We start from the raw sequence: 21498 nt of genomic DNA on the forward strand, positions 1-21498 counted from the left end.
TCAGCAGGGCAGGCTGGGCTGGACCTGTGCCAGTAAGGCTTTGCATTACATGTGGTCAGTGGCTTTGAAGGCAATTTAAGACCAAATCTTTATTACCAGCATAAGATGAGTTATGCTGCTCCCTTAGCCTCAGTTCCCTGCTTGTTTAAAAAGGAACGATGATGCTGCTCTACCTTACCACAGTGTGAAGGACTTGGCTACCACAGAAAGAGAAACCATCTAAGTACAACAGGTGAGGAACTACAGGCATAGCAGAAGCCACATGATGATCAGTGCAAAAACAAGATTACAAGAGCAGGGTCCCTTGAGGGGAGATGTTTTTTAAGATCTAACTTCAGAGCTCTTAGAGCTCTGCAGAACGTTATGTATAACGTGAAAGCTGTGATTAGGGGGGCCTTCCGATATTTAACCCCCAGATACTGCTTTATTTTTATACATATACATCTCCTGTTAAATTAAGCTCTGTGTGTCTAGACATATGGTGATGCGATCTGTACTATTATACAGATAAGGTCACATATTTAACTGGCAAGAACTGGGAACAGCACTATTAACTTCAAAGAAGTTGTGTCAATCTTCTCAGGGAGAGAAAAGCACTCTCATTAACATAAAGGGAAGGGGGAAAGAGAGAGGAGAGTAATTTCACAGAAAATAATTATCTTTGGTTACAACAGCGTAACTCTGATGGAGACAGAGAGTCAGAGAGAGAAGAGGAAGAATACTACAAATCTGCTGTTAACTTTAATTTTTGAACAGACAGGTTCAGCGGCACCGAGAGGTGATGAGGCTTTGGAGGTTTAGCAGATGTTGACACAACCTCCTATGTGAAGCAAGACAGAGAAGAATTAATAGTTGGTGATTACTGACATCCTGATGGCTTATGCAAACACACCTGTCTTTATGGTTGCCTTCTCTTCTTATTCCCATTTCCCAGCTATTTTTATTTTTTAATATTCACATGCAGCATAGGTCAATCTCATTCTCTCAGACAGGAAATATCTCTATCTTTCTTTGTTTGTACCAAGAATCAGATGTTAACTGAGAGTAAACTATAGCTACAGTCCTTGCTTCTAACTTCCCATCCACGAAGAGAGATTAGAAAGTGCTCACACAATAAGGTGAAGATACGCCATTCAAGTCCCTAAAAGTGCCTGCCCTAAGATTACAATATGAGTGAATTCACTGGAACTGTGAAAAAAGGAAAAATGCTCATTCGATATCGGGGTTTGCAGGGTCCAACATCACAGACAGGTGTAGCACCTCTACTGTTGAGCAAAAGCTAAATGCAAGTTACATTGATCGATTAAAAACCAGTAAGAAATAGTAAGAAAAAAACCAACATCAACTCTCCCCACCCCAAGCCTTCACCTCCTCTGGGCTAACAACACAGATTTATTTTCCTCCCTGGCAGCTCCCTCTCCAGACCCCCACCCCTGCATGAACACCACACTCACAGGCTCCACATCTCAGCATCCCTAGCTCACCAACTTAATTCCTCCTGCCAGAGTTCAGGCTTGGACCATAAGCAATTACTGTAATGCAGGGGCACTCACTGCGATTATCATAATAATGTAGGGCAGGGTATGACAGGTATCCACAGCACGGGCATTGCGCATGCATTTAACAGGGCTGCGACTCAGTACTTGCGGTACACAGTTTCACCCAGTAATCTCAGTTATGCTTCTGTCGTTGATAATAATCCTATCCAGACTACTTGACTACCTGGGAGGGAATGCAACAGCCCTAGTTACAAATTAGCGAAGGAATAGTACACCATATTAAAAAGGCAGATGGTTTTTTGACCAGTTTTGACTTGTCATGGCTTCTGGAAATTTATGAACAAACTGGACTGACAGATGAGGTAGAAAAATTAGTTTCACAGCTAAGCTGATAGCCAAAGTTAGTTCTGAACAGGACAGAAGATATGCTCTGCTGATGTTTTTGAAAATAATAAATGATTCCTGTAATGTACAGCAATGTAGATTTATGGGATTACTGGCAAAATTCTTGCTGTTTCAGAACTGGTGGGGGGGGGCAGGACAGAAGGAAGCTTTTTGGCTATCAGGCAGTAACCTTCTCCATCAGCAAACACTGACTCACTGGCCCTCGCCACGCCATTGCCTTTCAGACACAACTGAAGCAAATGGGGAGTTCAGGTTAAAAACTGATGTTGCATTGAATAAGTAAGGACACAATGGCCCAGTCCAGGCAATGGGAATACTCCCGAAGCTTCTTACTATGAAAGAAGACTAAAAAGGTCATCATGGGGATCTAAAGAAAGGTTAAAATTTCTATAAGCCATGTTTAAATCTGCTGATTATAAAGAAATGGCATTTATGAGCAGCATTGTATCTTTTAATGCCACTTTAAAAGAGGCACTCGATACCAGAGACATCCAGCAATCTCAACTGTATTCAGTGCTTCACGAATAAAACCCATTGCTAGCAGAAATCAGGTCTGTTCAAGAGAGATGATAAAGCTGGATTTATTATTTTATTAATAGCAGCATTACTGTAGCCTCAGCTAAGGTGACACAGCTCACACCTTTATCCCCTCCACAGATAAGGCATGCAGAATAAGGAGGGAATCGCCAGGAGATGGGAGGGAAGAGATGGGCTGGCTGAGCCCAAATTTTCTCACTTTGGGTGGAATCAGTGGTCTGGCCACTAGACTATACTTATTTAATCTAAAAAGATTTTGTATTCCTCTTCATCCTACCATTTCAGAAGTGATACTCCTCTTTGTTTTTATATGCCTACAAATACATGGCTGTGCATGGATATCTATTAATGCTGAGATGCCTGAAAATCAATAGCTTGCATTTCCAGAGCCTATTTGATCTGCAAACTGTCTACTGTGAATTAATTTCCAGGGCAATCACATGGGGTAAGAAAATATTCCCACTTGCATAAAAAAAAAAAAAAGAACAACAGTTACTCAAAGTCGAAAGAAGAGTTTGTGTCACTGCTGGGCTGCAGCTTAGGAGTTAATTGAAAATTTACTCCGGGGAATAAACATACACTGGCAAGCAGATGGACTTGATGATTTACATCCTTTCCTCCCTGTTTTTTGGTTTTTTCCCTCTTTTTTCTTAATTATTACTATTATTATTGTTATTATGACAAGTTCCTCAAGGCAAGGACTTTATGTAACATGCTGTACAGTGCCTAGCAGGCTTCTAGGTCCCCCTGCTATTAAACACATAACTCCAGCATCCATGGTCCTCTGATTTGCTAGCTGCTAAGCCTGGGCTCAAACCATTGGGAACACGGTGTCTAGTAAAGAATGAGCCATCCCAAAGCAGAAATTAAAGCTTTTAAAATGCTCAGAAGCTTGATTTTTAACAGTGAGCATGTTATAAAGAAGTCATTAAGAGACACGCTTTTAAATAATACTGAGAAGTGAAAGAAAAGAGAGTAGATCGTTTAGCATGTGTTGATACAACATAAATTATAGAAAGTGGAAGCCAGTTAATGTGCTTAAGGGAATTACATTGTAAAAATCTGTATTAGTTATGGGTAGTTACATACCACTGACAGATACATTGGGCTGGACTCCACAACTGTTGGTGAACTCAGCATTTGTACAAACAGCTTTAAAGGCCATAGAAGGAAGGGAGACTGATTCCTCCAATTCACCTTCTATTGGAGAGCCCTACAATCAATGTTTTTTTCCTCTGCAAAGTCTTCCACGGTCTTGGACAGGTCAGCTGAGCTGCAGGGACACTTACAGTGAATGAATGGCAGTGAGCACAGAATCATGGAATTGTTTAAGTTGGAAAAGACCTTTGAGATCATCAAGTCCAACCATTAACCATTAACCTAACAATGCCATTCCAAGCATGACATGGTCTGCATAGCCATTGCACACAGAGCTGCCAAACAGGGCTCCATGGCCAATGTGTGTGTGGGAGATGCCACCAGGCGCCCTTCAGAAGGAGCCTTCAGTGGGAGGGAGGTGATCTGCAACACCCTCAAAATTCAACATACCAATTGATCATTACAGCACCTAAAACGCACCCTGGAGGAAGACTTCAGGTTAGACTACAAAATCAAAAAAGCTAAAGGCCTTCATTCACAAAACGTCGAAGATCTTATTTCAGAGGAAGTTTATTAAGAGCAGCATGCACAGGATCAACTGCAGTGTCAGGCAGGTCCCCCAGTAAAGCAGCCAGCCCTCCATGATAGGGTGGGAGCAGGGAGAATCCGTGGTCAAGAGTGAACATATAAAGTTGTCCATTCTTGAAGAACAGACTTAAAATAATAATAATAATAATTAAAAAAAAGCATGAAATGCCTCTTACAGGAACAGAGTGACACATGGACCAAGGTAGTACTAAATTTAGCTTGATAGCCAATCCAAAGTCCCTTAGAAATGTCATCAAAGAGTAATTTTGTTTAATCTTTTCAAATGGTCCAGCATTTACCTTTACTTATTACATGATAGAAGGTTTTAAATGCCTGTTGCTTTACAGAACCGATGTCTTTCTCCTCGCCCAACGCAACTTGGGTTTAAACCTGAAAGATGTGCAAGGCTGTAGTAGGGACTAAGTTGCCTCCACTTCCATTCATTGTCTGTATGGCTTTTTGCATCACCTACAGTACAGCAGGAACGCTAACAACAGGATTATTAAGATCACTGAAGTTTGCCTCCCAGAGCAAGCTGTGTCCCCTTGAGATGGTATCTACTGCAAAATCCCAGCAGAACTGAAAAATTCTGGAGTATTTAACAATCTTTGTTCCTCTGCTGGAAAAAAACACATGACAACCATGGGCCTTGAAGAGCATGAATTTATCTCAGAGTCCCAAGAGTGCTCTTCTGAACAGCATCCATAAAAATCAGGAGGTATGGCAGGAGGGTGAAGCACTGTTTTAGTATGGCAGGGCGAACGTGGCATTCAGCCCCAGCACGATCTTAGGCTGGCTGGCTTTGGGAGCGCAGAAGAAAGCAAAGCCCAGCCTACTGAGAAGAGAAGCATTCATATCAATTCAATTCTGACGCTCACTAACCCCATATTAGCTTATATAAATATTAATACTACTTCAGCATGAAAATATCCATTCTCTTTCAAAGTCTAGGTGCAGATGTGACAGTTCAGAGACAACTTCTAAAGGCAGAGAGTTGCTGCTCTGGAAAGCTGTACTGACCTACATATGCTATTTCTAAACCCACTAGCACATCCTGCCTTAAATACTGCAGCAAGTACTATTTTGGGAGTGCCAGGGGTCTGCCTCTGTTTAAATGGTGCCAGCAAGAGACTAAGCAAGGTATAACCGGCTTTTTCAGACACACCAGCATAATTTCAGAGCAAATTCATTAACATCAATGTGCACAAGAGTGAAATTTGGTCTGTCGGCATGTTAGTTAAAATTAGTTAATATTTAGTTAAAATATATCTTAGACTAATCTCCGTAAGACTGAAGAGAAGCTTATTGGGTTTGTCCAATATATGTGGAAAACTAAACAAAATAATGTAATGGTTTGAATTAAAATTCATTGTTTTCTTCAGAGCACAGAAAAGTAATAAATCAGTGCAGTAAATTACCCCTGTGCTGTGCTGTGAAATTAACACCCATATACATGAAATAAAAATAAGAATTTACGGCCCTAATCAATCTTTTTTTTTTTTTATTCCATCATCTGTTTTATTTACCTTCTTCCACATGCCTCTCACCCCAAAATAACTCACTCGTCTCGGGGCGGCTGTGGCACTCCCATGGGCTCAGCTGGGAGCCAGCCAGCCCAGCTGTTCCGACAGGAGCTCTGCCTTCTTCCTCCTCTTTCTCCTCCTCTTCCTCCTCCTTCCCTCCTCCTCCTCAGCCCCATCTCACACCACCCACCGAGGAGCAAAGCCCTGGGACCCTGTGCCCTGCCAAAGCAAGCCTGAGCCCTCCCCAGCACAGAAATCAGGCTAAGAGGGAAGCCCCTGGCTCCCTCAGCAGCCACGCCAAGGTTTAGGCTGACCCACGGCTGCTGGAGGTGCTGAGCACCGGGAACGCCTCCATCACCACTGCATGTACAATGCAGCTGGGAAGCAAATGCACAAGGGGATGCCTTTCCCTGTGGTCACATAACCCAGAGAGACACTTCAGCTATTTGAAGAACGTTTCTCACCCACCCCCCTCACAAAACTGTGCCTTGCAATATCTCTTGCCCACTGAAAAGAAAACCCCCAATTTGCTCTCTTGGACCTGCTATAACTTAGGCAGCAGTCTCCATCAGTTTGCAGAACAAGTCTGCCTTGTTCACCAGTGCGAACGATTTATGGTTTCACACATAGTCATGTGCTACGTTATTCACTATTCTCGAATATCAGATCACGAGATAAAAGTGCGGGCTGAGACGCAAACTGGTGCTTGGCTGTACTTCAGAAAAAATAATCAAGGTAAGAAAAGAAAGACCTTCATGGGCGGTTGCCCGTGCTGCCTTTCCATACCTGACCAGGCTGCTCACGTTCCTGTCCTCCTCCCCTGGAGCAGCCATACAAATCCCAAGCCCGCAGGGGAGAGACCCTGCCACCCATGTGTACTCGTGCTGCCACAGCAGAGCCAGCCCCTGGCGAGAGCACGGGCCGCCCAGAGTGACTTCAGTGCCAAAGTCTTGCTCTCAGAAGCTTTTTAGCAGCTCTTGGCTCCTGCAGGAGCAACTCTTCTTCTCTCCAAAACTCATAGAGCAAATTGCAGGTGATAATCCTGAAAGGGCTGAAGATTGCCTTCAGACAGATCCAAATGCATGCGATGTATTTGCAGTTTGACAGTACCTAAAATAGCCTCTCAGAGCTCTGCCAGTCTATAAAAATGCAGGAAGTGACAGGTTGTCTACTAAAAGGTTTCTTCTACCTACAGACACGGCATACAAGGAGTATCGTTGCTTCCACTATCCAGTTAATCAATTAAGATTGTAAGATTTGGCTGTAATTATGATCCTGTATCAGAACCAGGAATAAAACCTGGACTCCCTATGTCCCTGCTTGATGCCTTGGTGAGATGGCAAGACACGTAGTGGTACACGTGCCTCCAGGAATCTGCACAACCTACATGAGCTATAAAGCCGGTGAAAGCGAGCTCCAGGGGAAGGCAAAAACATTGCTGAGCTCCAAGAACCACTGAGAAGGAGCACGAGACTGTGCAAAGGCGGGGAGGGACATGCCGCGAGCAGGGTGCGGCAGCACCCAGGGTACTCCTCTTCATGCCGGCAAGGACCATCGAAGAAGAAGATGGGATTACCCACCTCGCCCAGGCTGTGCTGTGCCCATCAGCGCTGCAGATAACCACATCACCTGCAGTCAGGGCAGGAATGTCTGAAGCACCACCCGCCCACCCTCCCCCCAGACACACACCACAAGTTGTGACGTGCCCTGCGCACTCCGCACTTGGTAACAAACCCAGCTTAGTCGGTACCACGCACCAAGTCCTAAAAATAAGAAAGAGGGCACAGGAGTCCGAGGCTAGTAGTGCCTTATTCTCCAGCAACAGTGGGAGATTTCTTGCTGCAATACAGCCAAATAATCTATGGAAGTAGTCTGTGAACCATGATCCGTGCTTCTTCGCAGTGGAGGAAACCAAACTCCTCTCTCCCACCTGTCTTCCCAAGCCTTTGAATAATCTGTGCCTTAGGGGATGCTCATTTCTGACAGCGAATCCAGCGAGAGGTTTAACCCTGAGCACATTAGCAAAGCCCAATCAGTTGAGTGTTGGAGTAACTTCTTATTACTCCAAGAGCATCCATACACTCTGGCCAACTTCCTGTCTCTAGTTGAGGCCAACTTCTGCTGCTTCCCACGAAAGGATGTAAAAAATGTAGGATGCTGCCTTCGTCTTGCCTCTCAGCACCTGATTTACTCACAGGAGAGATGTCAGTTTGCTGGCACTGTTTAAACTTCCAAAGTGACACAGAAAAATAAAAGATCCCCTTTCTCACAAATGACTGCTCTCCCCCGACGGCAGAAACGCGCTCGCTCAACCCACGTATGCAGCGATCACCACGTATTTGGGTTCGCATTAAACCTTTTCATCTTGATTTTACAGCGTGCTGTCGCATTTAGGGCTGCTGTGCAAAGCGCTGCGTGCATTACTGCTGTGCTGAATGGCAGCGAGCTTGCAGGGCTGGCATGCTACCAACCTCTTCTGCGTCTGCAGAAGTCGCCTGTATAAAACAACTGGAGTGTAAATTGCTGCCTTTGAGAAACTAGTGCACTGCAGGGAGATGGCTGAAAGTAGCTTGGCCAGAGACCCCCAGGGGCACTCTCTAGGAAAACCCATTACGCTTTTATTCCTTGGACATCAGCATCCCATTGGGAGAATGCCTCCTGATCTTCAGACCAGGCGGGCAGAGCTCGCCACACATCGATACTTCCCAAGCGAGGACAAAATCCTTGTGTTCAAAATGGCAAACCTCCCTTTTGGGACAGGGCAGTTCTCTTTCAGCCCCATCATTTTCAAAGGCAAAAACAAACTAAAAGAGGCCACCTTGCCTGGCTCTCACTGCTCTGCATTTGGCACTGAGGTGGATAGAAGGGGATGGTTTATCCCCTCTATGGCAAACCACAGCCAGCCACCAGCCAGGATGCTCACTGAACGCAATGGGGGCCCTTCAGGAGTTGCCCAAGAAGCAACGTTACTCATCCTGAAGCCTTAAAGTTCTCAGGCAGCAATTTCCACAGCACAAAATGAAGATGAACCACCTTCAATGTTAACTGTGAGAATGAAGATCTCCTTGTTAGGGAAAAATATCCCTATCCACCGCTCCAGCAGGATGAAGAGCCAGCCCACAGGGTGTGCTACAGGCTGCAGGGCACCTGGTTTTAGTCCTCATCATGGGCTCACCCTGGCCACCGTGCGGATGTGGAGCTGTGCTGAGCAGGTTGCTCCGCGGGAGGAGCCGACGGGATGGAAGCACAAGCATTAAACACTGTGGAGTCCTAACTCTGCTACTTTGCCCAGATGGGATTTATGGTGTGGGGAGGGGGAGAAGGGATGCAGATGGAAGAGCCATCTTTGGCCATTTCAAGTGTTAAAAATAAGTGAGATATGTGCCTTAGGGCTCAGCAGATTGAACACAGTGAATATACATGCTCCATGATTCTTCACCTGGGCTTATGCCTGAAAAGATCCCTGACCCCTTCTTATGCCACACATTGCAATAGGATTGCCCAGCCAAATGTTGAAAACCTATTTAGTGAACATTATTTTCCTACATCAAATGAAAAATGTTCCCTCTCAGGTCTATTTCTTTTGGTTTTCTAGCTGTTTAGAAATTTGCAGCAGATATAAATAAACTTTTTTTAAAAAAAAAAAAACAAAAAAACAAAACCCCGGAACAAAACCAGCATGAGAGCTGTATGAATCCTCTGAACTACTTTGACAAAGATCAGCCTATTGCTGTGAACCCCCCCGCCCCGACTCTCTACCTCCAGACCATGCTGGAGAGTCCCTGCTAGCCAGATGAGCAAGGGATGGCTGGGTACGTGCCGGAGTGAGGACCACCTGCAGCCAAGCACAGGTAGGCACCCAGCAGAGCATCATGACCTTGGGCTATGTCTCCTGGGGCAATTTCTATATCCATCAGGCACTTGGGACACCTGGTTTCAGCAAAGGCACCGAGGGCATGAGGATGGGCAGAGCCAGTCTGCATGGGTGCAATGCTCCACCACCAGCCAACAACAGCCACCATATCTTAAAACAACCACCATATCTGCAACACTCCACCCAAGGCTACACCCCCAGTTGTTCCAAATCAATGCAAACACATAGATTTTTATTTTAAAGGCCAAAGGGACTTTCAGGTCATCTAAACTGTCATTTTGTATAAAACAAGCTTTAGAATTACATCCAGCCACCGTAATGCAGAACCCAATTACATGTGCTGGACAAACATTGTGCCACTCGCTTCAACGGTGCTACGCCAGCTTACAAAGGACGAAACGCCACTCTGTAAACCACAACACCTTGAATCTGCTTCCTAGCACCACTCTGCAGACTCAGTGTAGCAAAGTCTCATCCCTATAGACACAGGGAAGAGTCAACTGCCAGAAGCTATTCGGTGACCTACAGAAGAGCCGTGGCTGCAGCAGCACATCTGCAGCACGGCATCTGCCAGTGAGCTTGTGTACAGATGCGAAAAAGGATGCTTTAGACGCACACAAGATGCTTCAGACACATAACTAACCAGAAAACAGAGGTTTGGAAAGCAATGCAATGCCAGTGGATCCTGCAGGGAGCAAGCTGATAAATATTTAAATTGCATTTTCCCACCACCCTAAGGCAGCAGGATTTTGTTACCTGTTTTGGGATTGATTACAAAGAAGTTCTGGGGATTTCCACTTGTAATCCGGTAAGTCAGTTTTTCATTAGTGCTGGAGTCGGGGTCCTGGGCTTGGATCTGAATGACAGATACATCCTTCGGGGAATTTTCCATGACGGCTGGGTAATAGATAGGTTCAGAGGTGAGAGGGGCATTGTCATTCACATCCTCCACTTCAATGTAGACTTCAATGGTAGTGTAGAGAGGGACAACACCATGATCAGTCGCATACACTGTCAGCCAGTAGGATTTGGTCGTCTCCCGGTCAAGAATATCTGCTGTGTAGACAACTCCTGTAGAAAAACAGCAAGCAGAGGATCTCAGGAATAGGACCCATGAAACGTCACATCTAATTTAATTTGACTGTATTGCAGAAATGGGTTTGGCATGTAACAAATGCTCCACCCATAAAAAAATTGAAGTTGTGCATAAAATGAAAACAGAACCTTGAACTTGGCCATTGTTTCCCAAACCCTGCTCAAGATCTCAATCCTCTGTCCCAAGCAATTCAGGGGGGAGGTAAAAAGATGGCTCCTCATAAGTGTCCTTATGTCATAGCCATTTCTTTGCTGGGACTGCAGCTGGCAGACTAACTGAAGAAACACCATCATTTTCTGCTGATGATGCGAACTTGTATAAACCTTGGTAGAGAGGGATATCACCATTGACCATGAATTGCACAAGAGAAAGTGGCTTCTCTTTTCAAGCTCCTGCCAGTGCCCTTGCTAAAGAAGAAAACCTGGGTGGCAGTTTAAAATAAATCCATTCAAGTTCAGAAAGTAGACGGTAAATTTAATATTGAGATCACTCATTGCACAATGCTAAAATCCTGGATAACAAGCAATCAAAAGCTCACACAGTAGATGCTCTTAGACAACCAGTATATCCTCTTTTATCACGGAGGAAGGAAGGGTTTGGTCACTTTACCTACTGGTGTAAGAAAACATCAGCTGATTTCCTACCAGGTCCTAAGAAGCAACGAGACAAAGTGTGCTTGTGTGTAACAGAGCCGTGGGGAGGCACGCCACCCGCCACTCCATCCAAGTACCACCCCCACGCCCACAGGGTTCCTGCCATGAGGAGGGACTTCCACCCACCTCCTTCCTGCCTATAGGGATTTAGAAACCCACCCTCCTCCTGACATGAACACCAAAACCACAAGGACTTTTGTAAAAACAGATACAAGGCCCTTAAACCAGAAACACTTCCTAGCACTGTAAAACCTACTCATATTTGCGTAATCCAAACCTTCACTGACTTGAGCACTGACCACGAATGCACAGAGAACCAAGCACACCAGTACCACACACACAACCAAACCAGCATCAAAATAAGCAAATGCACTTTCCCACCACTTCTGAGACACTTATACCAACAACATTTTCCTTTCCTAATACAGCATTATTGAATCTTGGGTGACACATTAATACAGTGGATCCCGAGCTTGAGAAAAAAGACAGTGTGCAGACCATCAAGCTACGTCATTCGTAGATATAAACTGGTGGAGAAGTTGCAGGGCAAGACAGGAACAGAATAAACTTGAATTCAGTCTCAGATGTGCTTGATGCTCCTTGGAACAACATTATCAGTTAGTCATTGAGGTAAAAGATCAGCACTAATAAGGGATGTGCACATCTTTGCGGCTTTTGGCTTTTTTTTAAGTATCAGACTGCACTGAAAGTTTTTATGGCAGCCTGAAGTCTTAGAAAAGCTTTAAAGGCACTGGAATAGGCAGAGAAGTGTTTTGGGCAGACTTTGGGCACTGCTAAGGAAGGTGCAGGCTCCGTGCTCAGCCACTCTGCAGAGCGGGGGCTGCCAGGAAGGGATCCTCCCTGCCAGTCCTACCAGGATTCCTTCTTAATGGGGTATGTAAAGTTCAGATGTCATTTATTTGCATTATTCCTCAGCCTCAGTCTTACCAGTTATGCATCAAATCTCGCTTTTTAGATTACACCAGCAATTAATCCCTTTATGACACTGGCCTCAGACAAGACCTTTGGTTTAAAAGTTAACTGGTAAGTCTATTCCATCCCTTGAAGAGCAGCCGTGAAAATGATGGCCCTGTGTTCCTGAGACATCATCACAAGGTATGGATTTGATGCCTTGATAGAGCTTCTGATGTCTTAACAATATGAACAGCCCCCGTGCAGATTTCCCCGGGCATTTCACAGCAGAATACATTCTATACTGACATTTACTGGCAAACTTACTAAATGGCTTTTATGAGGGATAGCAGCAAGAGGCAAATGACGTAACTTTTGTCCTAAGGTTCTACCACCCCTGGCATAAGACAGAGACGCCCACTGAGAGAAAAGGGATGCTGCCTGTCCCCAGGGAGTCAGGCCCTGGTTCCCCAAATCCCCCATCCAACTCTGCTCTGGGCAGGCGGCAGCACAGAACCCACCACAGTTACAGAAATGCCTGATGTATTTGCACTTGTCTTATAGGACACATATCTTATTTTTAATTTTCTAAACAATTTTTTTCAAGTTTGGGATTTTTGTATTATGTTTTTTAATGCTAGTTTGAACTGACAAGTATTTCCCTACCATTTGATCAACCACACAGAGAGGAAGGGGAAAGGAGCAGTACCACTTGCATCCATGCATGGGCTTAGGTCTTTTTCTAGTAACATCAGCTCCATGTCCCTCTTGCTCAGACACATCATTCACCCAACAAAGGTGAGCAATGCAGCACTGGAGGACAAAGGCAGAGTGTATTCTAAATATTCCTGTCGGCAGCAGCCTGTACTACGTAATGACTTTCTGTAGAAACATGGGTGAAATATGTAGTGAACTGTGATGAAAATGCCTACAAGTCCAGAAGAGAAATCACATCGCAGGGATGAGAAGAGCCCATAATAAATGACACCCCACGGAAATAAATAAATAAAATAAAATCCATATGGGCAAGGATGAGCTAAAAAAGATGAATATTAGTGCTCCTAGAGATGTTGATTTATTCAGAAGACAAGAAGAATTATTTTAGATCTTTAAACAAAATTTGAAATAAGTAGGGTTTTCTCCCAGTGAGAGCACAAAAGGTTTTAGCAGATTAACCTCTGTTTATGAAGCTGAATTTCACCAATACTGAGCTGATAATAAATCTATCTTCTGAGTCATTCCTTCATTTTATGACTACTGGCAACAGTTACTTTCCATTTCTGTATTTCAGAAGGAAAGGATCATTGAACAAGTGTTAGCAACTGCCAACGGGTCTGCTATGCTGGTTCTTCTTTTTACTTTTGATTTATTAAAAGGTCCCAGATATGAATTGATTTCTTTTCCTCAATATGTCTTGTCATTTCACCTGTCACCACCACACAGCAGCTTGATAAATAAGAAGGTGATCTTTGTTCACTTTCAGGTTTTCCACATGGAAACCCTCCCATTGCCCTGGGAACACCTTCTACCAGGCTCTTGAATGTCCTGCACAAAGTGCCTCCTTGCTGTCTACCCAAATGTGGGTATAAAGTTAGTATCCGCAAGAATACACATGCTGCCCCAATATTTAACCAATCTCTCCATGTAGGTATGGGTGACAACTTCCGTCTTCATATGAGGTGTTAACTCTGAAGACTAATGATGACACTTGAGTATCAGCACTGCTTCTTCATCACTATGGCATGAATGCAAAAAGGCTGACAGAGCTGGCATCAGAAGCCACAAAATATGCCCTGGGGAAGTCCATAGGTAGGCTCTCACTCACTTTAGGTGAGTGAAAGTATGGGGAAAGTCAAGAATAACCCTGGATAACACCACCACAAATTCAGAAAAGACCTCTCTTACTTCAAGTCTTATAGATATTAACAGATATTAAAGAAAGACAGAACTTTGTTTTCAGGGCCAGGAGAGCAGAGAGGAAGAGACGCCTTTGGGAGCAGCTCTAAGGCTTTTCTTGGACAGCTTTTGTGGTGCACTCTTCCCAGCCGCCTGCTAATTATAAGAGAAACATGAACAAGGTAATGACGCCTGAGCTAAACAAATCAAGAAATAAGAAGAAACACCAGCACAGACCCTGAAAATTTCAAAGTGATTAAAACCCAAAAAGTTCCAAGATTTTGTAGATGCATTTCTGAATGAGACAGAAAAAACAGATGTTCCTGTCCACTGGGATGCTCTGCCACAGAGGCACTACTGCATTTCTGCATGAGGCAGCTGAAATCCAACTGAGCAGTCTGTAAGCCAGCTCTTTAGGTCCCCCTCGGCCAGATTTTGCGGTATCCCTGGAGGGTTGAAGTCAGCACTTCCTCAGGCCCGGGGCAGCCTGAGAAATAAAGCCAGCCATCAATCCAAAAAGCAGTGCCACCGATATGCTCACCACTGCATTCCTCCAAGTACATTTGCCCTACGCGATTCGCCAAGCACCACGTGCACTGCGAACACTGTAAGTGAAAAATAACAACAGAGTGCATTAATCTCTGATTAAAATCCTGGGCACATTTATATGTAAATTAAGTGCAGCCCTTGGGCTCGGCACTGTGCCAGCAATGCAACGGTTGTGTGCTCATATCTCTTAAAGGCTTGTTTTCCCTCTCTCCCTGGGAAAATAATGGGATAATGTTTTCTGTATGGCTCCTGCAAGTGGCACACACTGAGACACTGCATTATGAAGGGTGAAGGGGAAAAAAAAAAAAAAAAAAGGAGTGAGAAGAGCGAGAAGCTAGTGGCTATTAAAGTAGACAAAGAATTGGCAAACTGGATTTCCCTCCTTCTTCTCCCACTGATTTGCTGCACATCTTTCAGCAGACCACTTCAAATGACTTGGCCCACTCAAAAATTATCTGAAAGTTATGCATTTACTATGGTAAGGAGAAACCCGAGAGGCTCTTAAAACAAAAAGGGATTAGAGAAAAGCATTATTTCTTTCCTTGCCTCTTTTTTGCCCCCTGTTTGTTTATCTTACATGTTTGACACTTCGTGTATAGGTCGCGTGATGAATGGACCTGCCACAGCTCTGCAAGAGAGTGTTTACTGGAGCTGTCAGCCCAGGTGTTTACATAGGTGCCCATCGCCATGGATATCTGCTTCACACATTCGTTCCTCCTAAAAGTCAGATCATCCTTCATGAGTACTCTCAATAGCACAAACACCGAAAGGAGTTCAATTCTATTTAGTTCTTTTTCAAGGCAAGATTAAAAGACAACTTGGTGGTCCGCAAGAAGCTGGGCAAGGAAATGTCAGAGGAGAGTAACGAGGCTCTTTAATCTAGCTGAGAAAAGCAAATCAAGGTCTGATGGCTGGGAGTCAATGGCAGGAAAACGAGAGTGCAAATACTCAACATGGAGGATATCTGGCAGGAGCAACTGCTTGCCGGGGACGGGCCAGAATCTCCCATCATTTGGCATCTTGATATTGGGACAAGACAACATAACCTATTCTTCTACCACAGTTATTGGCCTAGATGCAAAAAAAAAAAAAAAAAAAAAAAAAAGTAGCATGTGATTTTGCTGGGTGACTCAGCAGCCCGTGTTATCAAAGTCACCAGTGGAAGTAGTCACACTCTCATTTTCAGCAAATGATGAACAAGATGCAGGGAGATTCCTGTGCAGACAGAAAGAGGACTGACTTGGGAGTATCTACTACTCTTCAAAAAAACTTCTATCACACAGAAATACTACAGAAAATCCCTTAATTATCTCCTTTTCAAAATGCTGCAGTGGTTTTGCAGGGAGAGATCTTGCTTAATCCCACCAGCTCAGTTGTTCAATTGAGAAGAGACTACATGCCAAGATGTTGCTTGTTCTTCTCAGCCCTTGCCAAGAATATCAGCTAATTGCACAAATCTGCATCTCAGGTTGGGAAATTAGGAAAGGCCAGATAAGGTGGCCAGCCCACTTAATCTCAGAGCCTGATCCAGGAGTGGCCACAGAGGAGGGCAGGAGGCACCAAAGGCAGAACCTGTCCTCAGCACAAGCTGCAGCGTGGGATGGAGGTGACACTACGGCAGCACACCCTCAGATGCTCCCAGCTGTCAGTGTGGCACGTCCCTTCCCACCCAAAGCCAGCTTCTCGCTACTGCAAATGCAAGGTTTAGTGGTTAGAGTAGCTATAAAAATATATAAAGTGACTGAAGGGCTGAGGGTGATGGATGCTCACTCCTGACTCCAGCCCCTGGGGCACCTGCAAACTCACCCTCAATATGTGCAAGGGCCACGTCAGCTTCTGCCATGCAGCATGCTACAAAAATTAATTTCCCGAGCCCTAAGTCTGCCTCTCCCTCCTCCAGATTCAAAACAAAGGGGTTCAGCGCAAACCAACTACAAAGTAGAAGCTGGTTCGTCCCCAAATTAAAATGTCATGAATGACGCTGTCAGGAATGGCTACTGGCAGCGAAGCATTCCAGGCTCCGTTTCATCCCTCAAAGGAAGAAAAGAAAAAAATCACTGATTACGAAATGCTACTAATTATTCATGACCCTCATCAAAGACTCCGCGAGTCTCGTGGCAGTAAACACAACACCTTGCTTGTCACCGAGCTGTCAGCCAAAGGCCCTTGCTTGCATTGCCTTGCTGGGAAAAAAATAATAAATAAATGATGTTTTAGAAGAAAACAGTTGAATAATGACATTTTTTTCAAAATTTCTCGGTCTAAAATATGGAGGGGGAAGAAAGAGCTTACACACCTCATCCAGCTGCACCAAGACGAAGGCTTTACAGCCGCCTACCCGCGCTCCTGCCCCCGAGCTCCAGCCAGATCCTGCCCCCACACACTGCTGCAAAGATTTGTGAGTGTAAACGCAAATGTCAGAGCTAATCCAGATTCCTTGCACTGAGCGAAGACATGATTTTTGAAGGATGCTTAGCAGACAGCTATCGTAGGCAGGAAAGGTTTAAAAATACTACATGCCCATTATTCCTCAAACCAACGAACATAAAATCAACGAAAATGGCATGATTTGTGGACAGGAATTTCACACCCAATTAAGGAAGAAAATTTATGATTTCAAGAAAGCTAACATTATGCCTAAACCATATATTTTTTTATTTAGGTCCCTCACATTGAATGGCTCTGTGTGTATAAAAGCAGCGTGCATACCTCTTTTAGGAGATATTTATTTCATTATTTCCATTGAGGGTAAGCTGTAAATATAACCTACAGGATTAAACAGTTTTAGCGTAACGAAGATGCGAACCTGAGCACCGATGCCAGACCGATTCACCACACTGGGGCCACCTAAGCCAGTGGGAATCAGAAAAAAACACACATTATATTCACCCCTTTTTTCAGTCTTCTCAAGCCATGAATCACCAGTGCCAGTTCTGAATACGGACAGCGGTATCACATCAGCCACAAACTCAACTGGAGCATGAAGGAGACCTATCGCTCACCCCCCCACTGCTCACAGCCGGGAGCTTTGAAAATCGGGCTCCTTACTCTGGTGATTAAACGCTATTTCAGTGCCTTCATTTAAGCCCCCCCATTGTGCAAAGTGTGGCCTCCCGTTTTTATTTTATTGCACGAATTTTGTAGACCTTAATGCATATTAAAATGCAAACCCAGCTCCTATTGAAGCGAATGGAAATATCCCCATTGACTTAAATGGAGATTAGATCATGCCCAGGAATGAGTCCAAAAGTAATATTAACTTTGTGAGGCTATACATACCTAGCACTTGCTAATATTCTTTTGTGTGGTTCAAATACAAAGCATATATAACAAACCATGTTGGTCAAACAACGCAAGACCGGTAACATTCCTGTCTAGGGCTTAACTTTTAATTTTCTCCTTTTTACTGATGTTTTGAATGTACAAATTTACTGTTACCTCAAAATGCAGTTTCTCCAGTGAATATTATGTCTGGGTTCCCAGAGCAGTAAAAGAGAATTAGAAAACCAGTCCTCAGCGACGCTATTTCCACCGTCACTGGATTGGCCTGCAAATATACCTTTTACTGTGTTATTACACCAATATAGTGAATATCACAACCAGCCAGGATGGTGACAAGGACATTCAACATGTTAATAAATGTAATATACCTGCATGTAATAGATAAGTAGGCAGATATTGTACAGGTTTACAACTCTTACTGGACATGACATGCCACCACGTGTTTCAGGGGCAATTTCATGTGTGGGATCTTTCCAAAGGAGGGACCGCCGCTGCTGTTGTGTGCACAGCGTTGGGTGTACAGAGGGTCTGTAAACCACTTCTGCTCATGGAAGAAACCACCACCACGCAATGGTTTAGACCAAGCATGGCCAGTTGTTCTGAAATCCAGATCAGGTACATACGGAAACTTCTTCTGATCTCTGAAGTCGTGGGGCAGCCAACAGCCCAGCCAAAGTCAGGGACACTCGTGTGACTTGGATGCACAGTGCAATTGCAGATCAGATCTGTCAGGGGTCATTAAATCAGGTACAGCCCCATCAGCATGGCTTCAACAGGCATGATCTTGAGACCAGGCTGGGGATGGTGCCCTGCCTGAGCCTGGCCAGCCCTGCCTCAGGCTGCAAAACACAAACCTAATTTCATTTACTACAGGTAGAGGGGAAGTTCAACTATTTAAAGGCGATAATCAAGCTAGGTCTGGCCAGTGCCTCCTCATATCAAAATAATAACAACAAATACATATGTATGTTTACATATTTGTTGATAGACATATATTAATATATTAATATTTATGAATGAATGAATATATATAACCATGTATATGAATATCAACAAATATGGAGTGTGTGTGTGTATATATATTCATATATATATGAATGATGTGATTCAAAGGGTAAATACTGCATACCGAATTAGCAGTTGCCCCCACCATAGGGACTGGGTTTTCTCAGGGGTCTGATCACAGTTCCCCTGGTGTCCCAAAGCAGACATTAAGGCTGCGGGACTGCTGCCACGAGGGCAAACTTTCCAGTAAAGCAGCACCTTAATGGTGCTGAAATAGAGGCATATCTCAGATTAGGTGCTTGACCTTCCAGGTTACTTATATTTTGAGTTTTGAGGCAAGATTCTTTCTTCTTTACCCTCAAATGACTTAAACACTGCTGGTTTCCTTTGCTTGCTTTATTTGGGGCGGGAGAGAAAGCTTACAACTTCACATCAAAATGAGCTATCACTTAAATACAACGTCTTCAAGGTCACTTACACATTAATTTCAGAGCCATTTTCCAAACATATCATCAAGACACTGAACCAGAGTCTTAGTCAAATAAATTCTCTATCTTCTTCCATTTATGAATTAAATGAAATAAGATGTGCCAACATTTTCACTTGATTAGGTTTTATTATGATTTCTGTATCTTCCATCACATCCCTCCACTTATTTCAAGAAATATCCATAGTCATTTTGCTTTAATATTTTTTGCCTGGGTGAAAAAAAAAAAAATCCTACATGGATTAAACAGAAAAACTACAATGGACAACTCTGGAAGAACCAAATTGCATTCAAAAGTGCAAATACTATAAAGAAACCCTCTCATTTATGAATAATCTATGTCAGAGCTTAAGACACTCCATCACTGCCAAACAATGCAATAAAACCCTGCAGTAAAACCAAGTTGAGAAGAGCCGTGAAGCCCCAGTGGTGACCGAACCACTGCCATGTCCCGCTTCCTACTGACTGCACGCGATGGGACAAACCGTAACACCGCTCTAACAACGGGACGTGCTGCAAGCCCGCATGGCTTGAGCTGTACTGTGAAACTTGTGTGAACGTGGGCTGCTGCTGGTGTCCTTTTACCCAGGTAGATCCTTCCTCTTCCATCTCAGAGGCACAGCAAAATGCAATGCCTATTTATGGGATCAACTTCTTGCTATTCGCTGGACATGAGCATGCTCAACTTTCCAGCCAAAGTGGCAAAAAAACCAAAAACAAATGAAAAATGCAATTTTGCCACTGTGGCAGGTGCTGTGCAAAATTCAGATACCTCAAGCTTTTATAAATGTTGGTAGGAAGATCCAGTATGGGAATATGTGCATAATGTAACTCCGAAGAACAACAGTTGATGGTATAATGTCACTCTATGGACTATGCTTTTTTTTTTTTTTTTTTTTTTTTAACTTTTTTAAAAGCACTTGTGGCTACTAGGCTTCTAGCCACACATGAATTATAAACTGTGAATTCCCTTCAATGTTATAGCTCCTCTGTATGCATTTATCCATCTGTATCTGTCTATCCCTACAGCAAATGATGAGTTCTGCCTTATTTTCTGAGCACCACTGGGATTAGAAAATGCTTGCATGCCTTGTGCCCACCTCTGCAGCCTTCCTAAACAAACCAAACGTGGGATGGTACCGGCAGAAATCCTCATGTTGTTAGCACCAACGATGAAAGCTGTTAATCCTCGATAATAACCTGTTTGTATGGAGGCATTTTTCCACAAAGGGCCGGGCTAATGCTGAGAGTAACCCAGATTTTCTGTACATCCTCTTTAGTAGATTAATAAAGAGACCAAAGTCCGAGCCATGTGTGCTCTGCTGGGAGAACTGAGAAGCTATTTTAAAAAGAAGAGTTTGCTCCTGTGTTTTTTAGAAACAAGATCAGAAGCAGAGCAAAGCTGAAGGAGGAAGAAGAGCTGGAGAAAAAAGACAAAGGCTGCTCAAAAGGATCTCAGTGAAAGTCCTGGCAAGGGACTTCTGTGCAGGGTCCTCTTCCTTTACACTGAGCTCTGTATCTTTTGTACAGCCTAGAGCATGAGAGATTGTTTTGGGAATCCTGCTGTAAAATGTGTGCTGCTCTGCTTCAGCTGTTGAACTGCCCTGGAGAGCGAGGAAGGCAATGCTGACTGTACCTAGGCTCAGGTACAACATAAATGGGCACTGGCTCTTCTGGTGGATCTCAGCGCTGAGGAGTGTCGGCCTGGGATGGTTGGCCAGAGCAGACAAGGGACTGTTGGGAATATTCCACCTAGTAAATGTCTTTCACCTTTTAGTTATCTATTTTATGCTGGAAATAGAGTATTATTACATATAATGTTGGAAATAGTAATCTTTTTTCCCCCTTTGTTACTGTTTCTTTCAGCCCACAGCAAATGGGCAACCCTGTGAAAACAGTAACATTAACCCTGAAATCTGCCTTTATCTTTCTCTATCCAAACACAAACCCAGAGGAGCAGTCAAAAAGGAGAGGAAGAGTACCTCTAGTCAGGGCTTTAATAGCCACGCTGCACTTGAACATGAACACCGTGGGGAAGAGGGGAGGATGATGCACAGAGCGAGCACCATTTAACCTCCCTGCACAGCACAGCTG

At 44.0% G+C, this 21498-nt stretch overlaps 1 protein-coding gene across 3 annotated transcripts in view; it reads right to left on the minus strand.

Annotated features, from left to right (window-relative positions):
• The window catches only part of FAT3 (FAT atypical cadherin 3), a 339730-nt gene that overhangs the window by 219547 nt on the left and 98685 nt on the right, over positions 1-21498 (minus strand). For all 3 annotated transcript variants that reach the window (XM_035895315.1, XM_035895314.1, XM_035895313.1), the window contains exon 2: positions 10281-10595. In XM_035895315.1, coding sequence (XP_035751208.1) covers positions 10281-10595 — 315 coding nt within the window. The remainder of the gene's footprint in view (positions 1-10280; positions 10596-21498) is intronic.

The sequence above is a fragment of the Egretta garzetta genome, unplaced genomic scaffold (assembly GCF_000687185.1).
Source record: "Egretta garzetta isolate BGI_Z169 unplaced genomic scaffold, ASM68718v1 scaffold255, whole genome shotgun sequence".
NCBI lineage: Eukaryota > Metazoa > Chordata > Aves > Pelecaniformes > Ardeidae > Egretta > Egretta garzetta.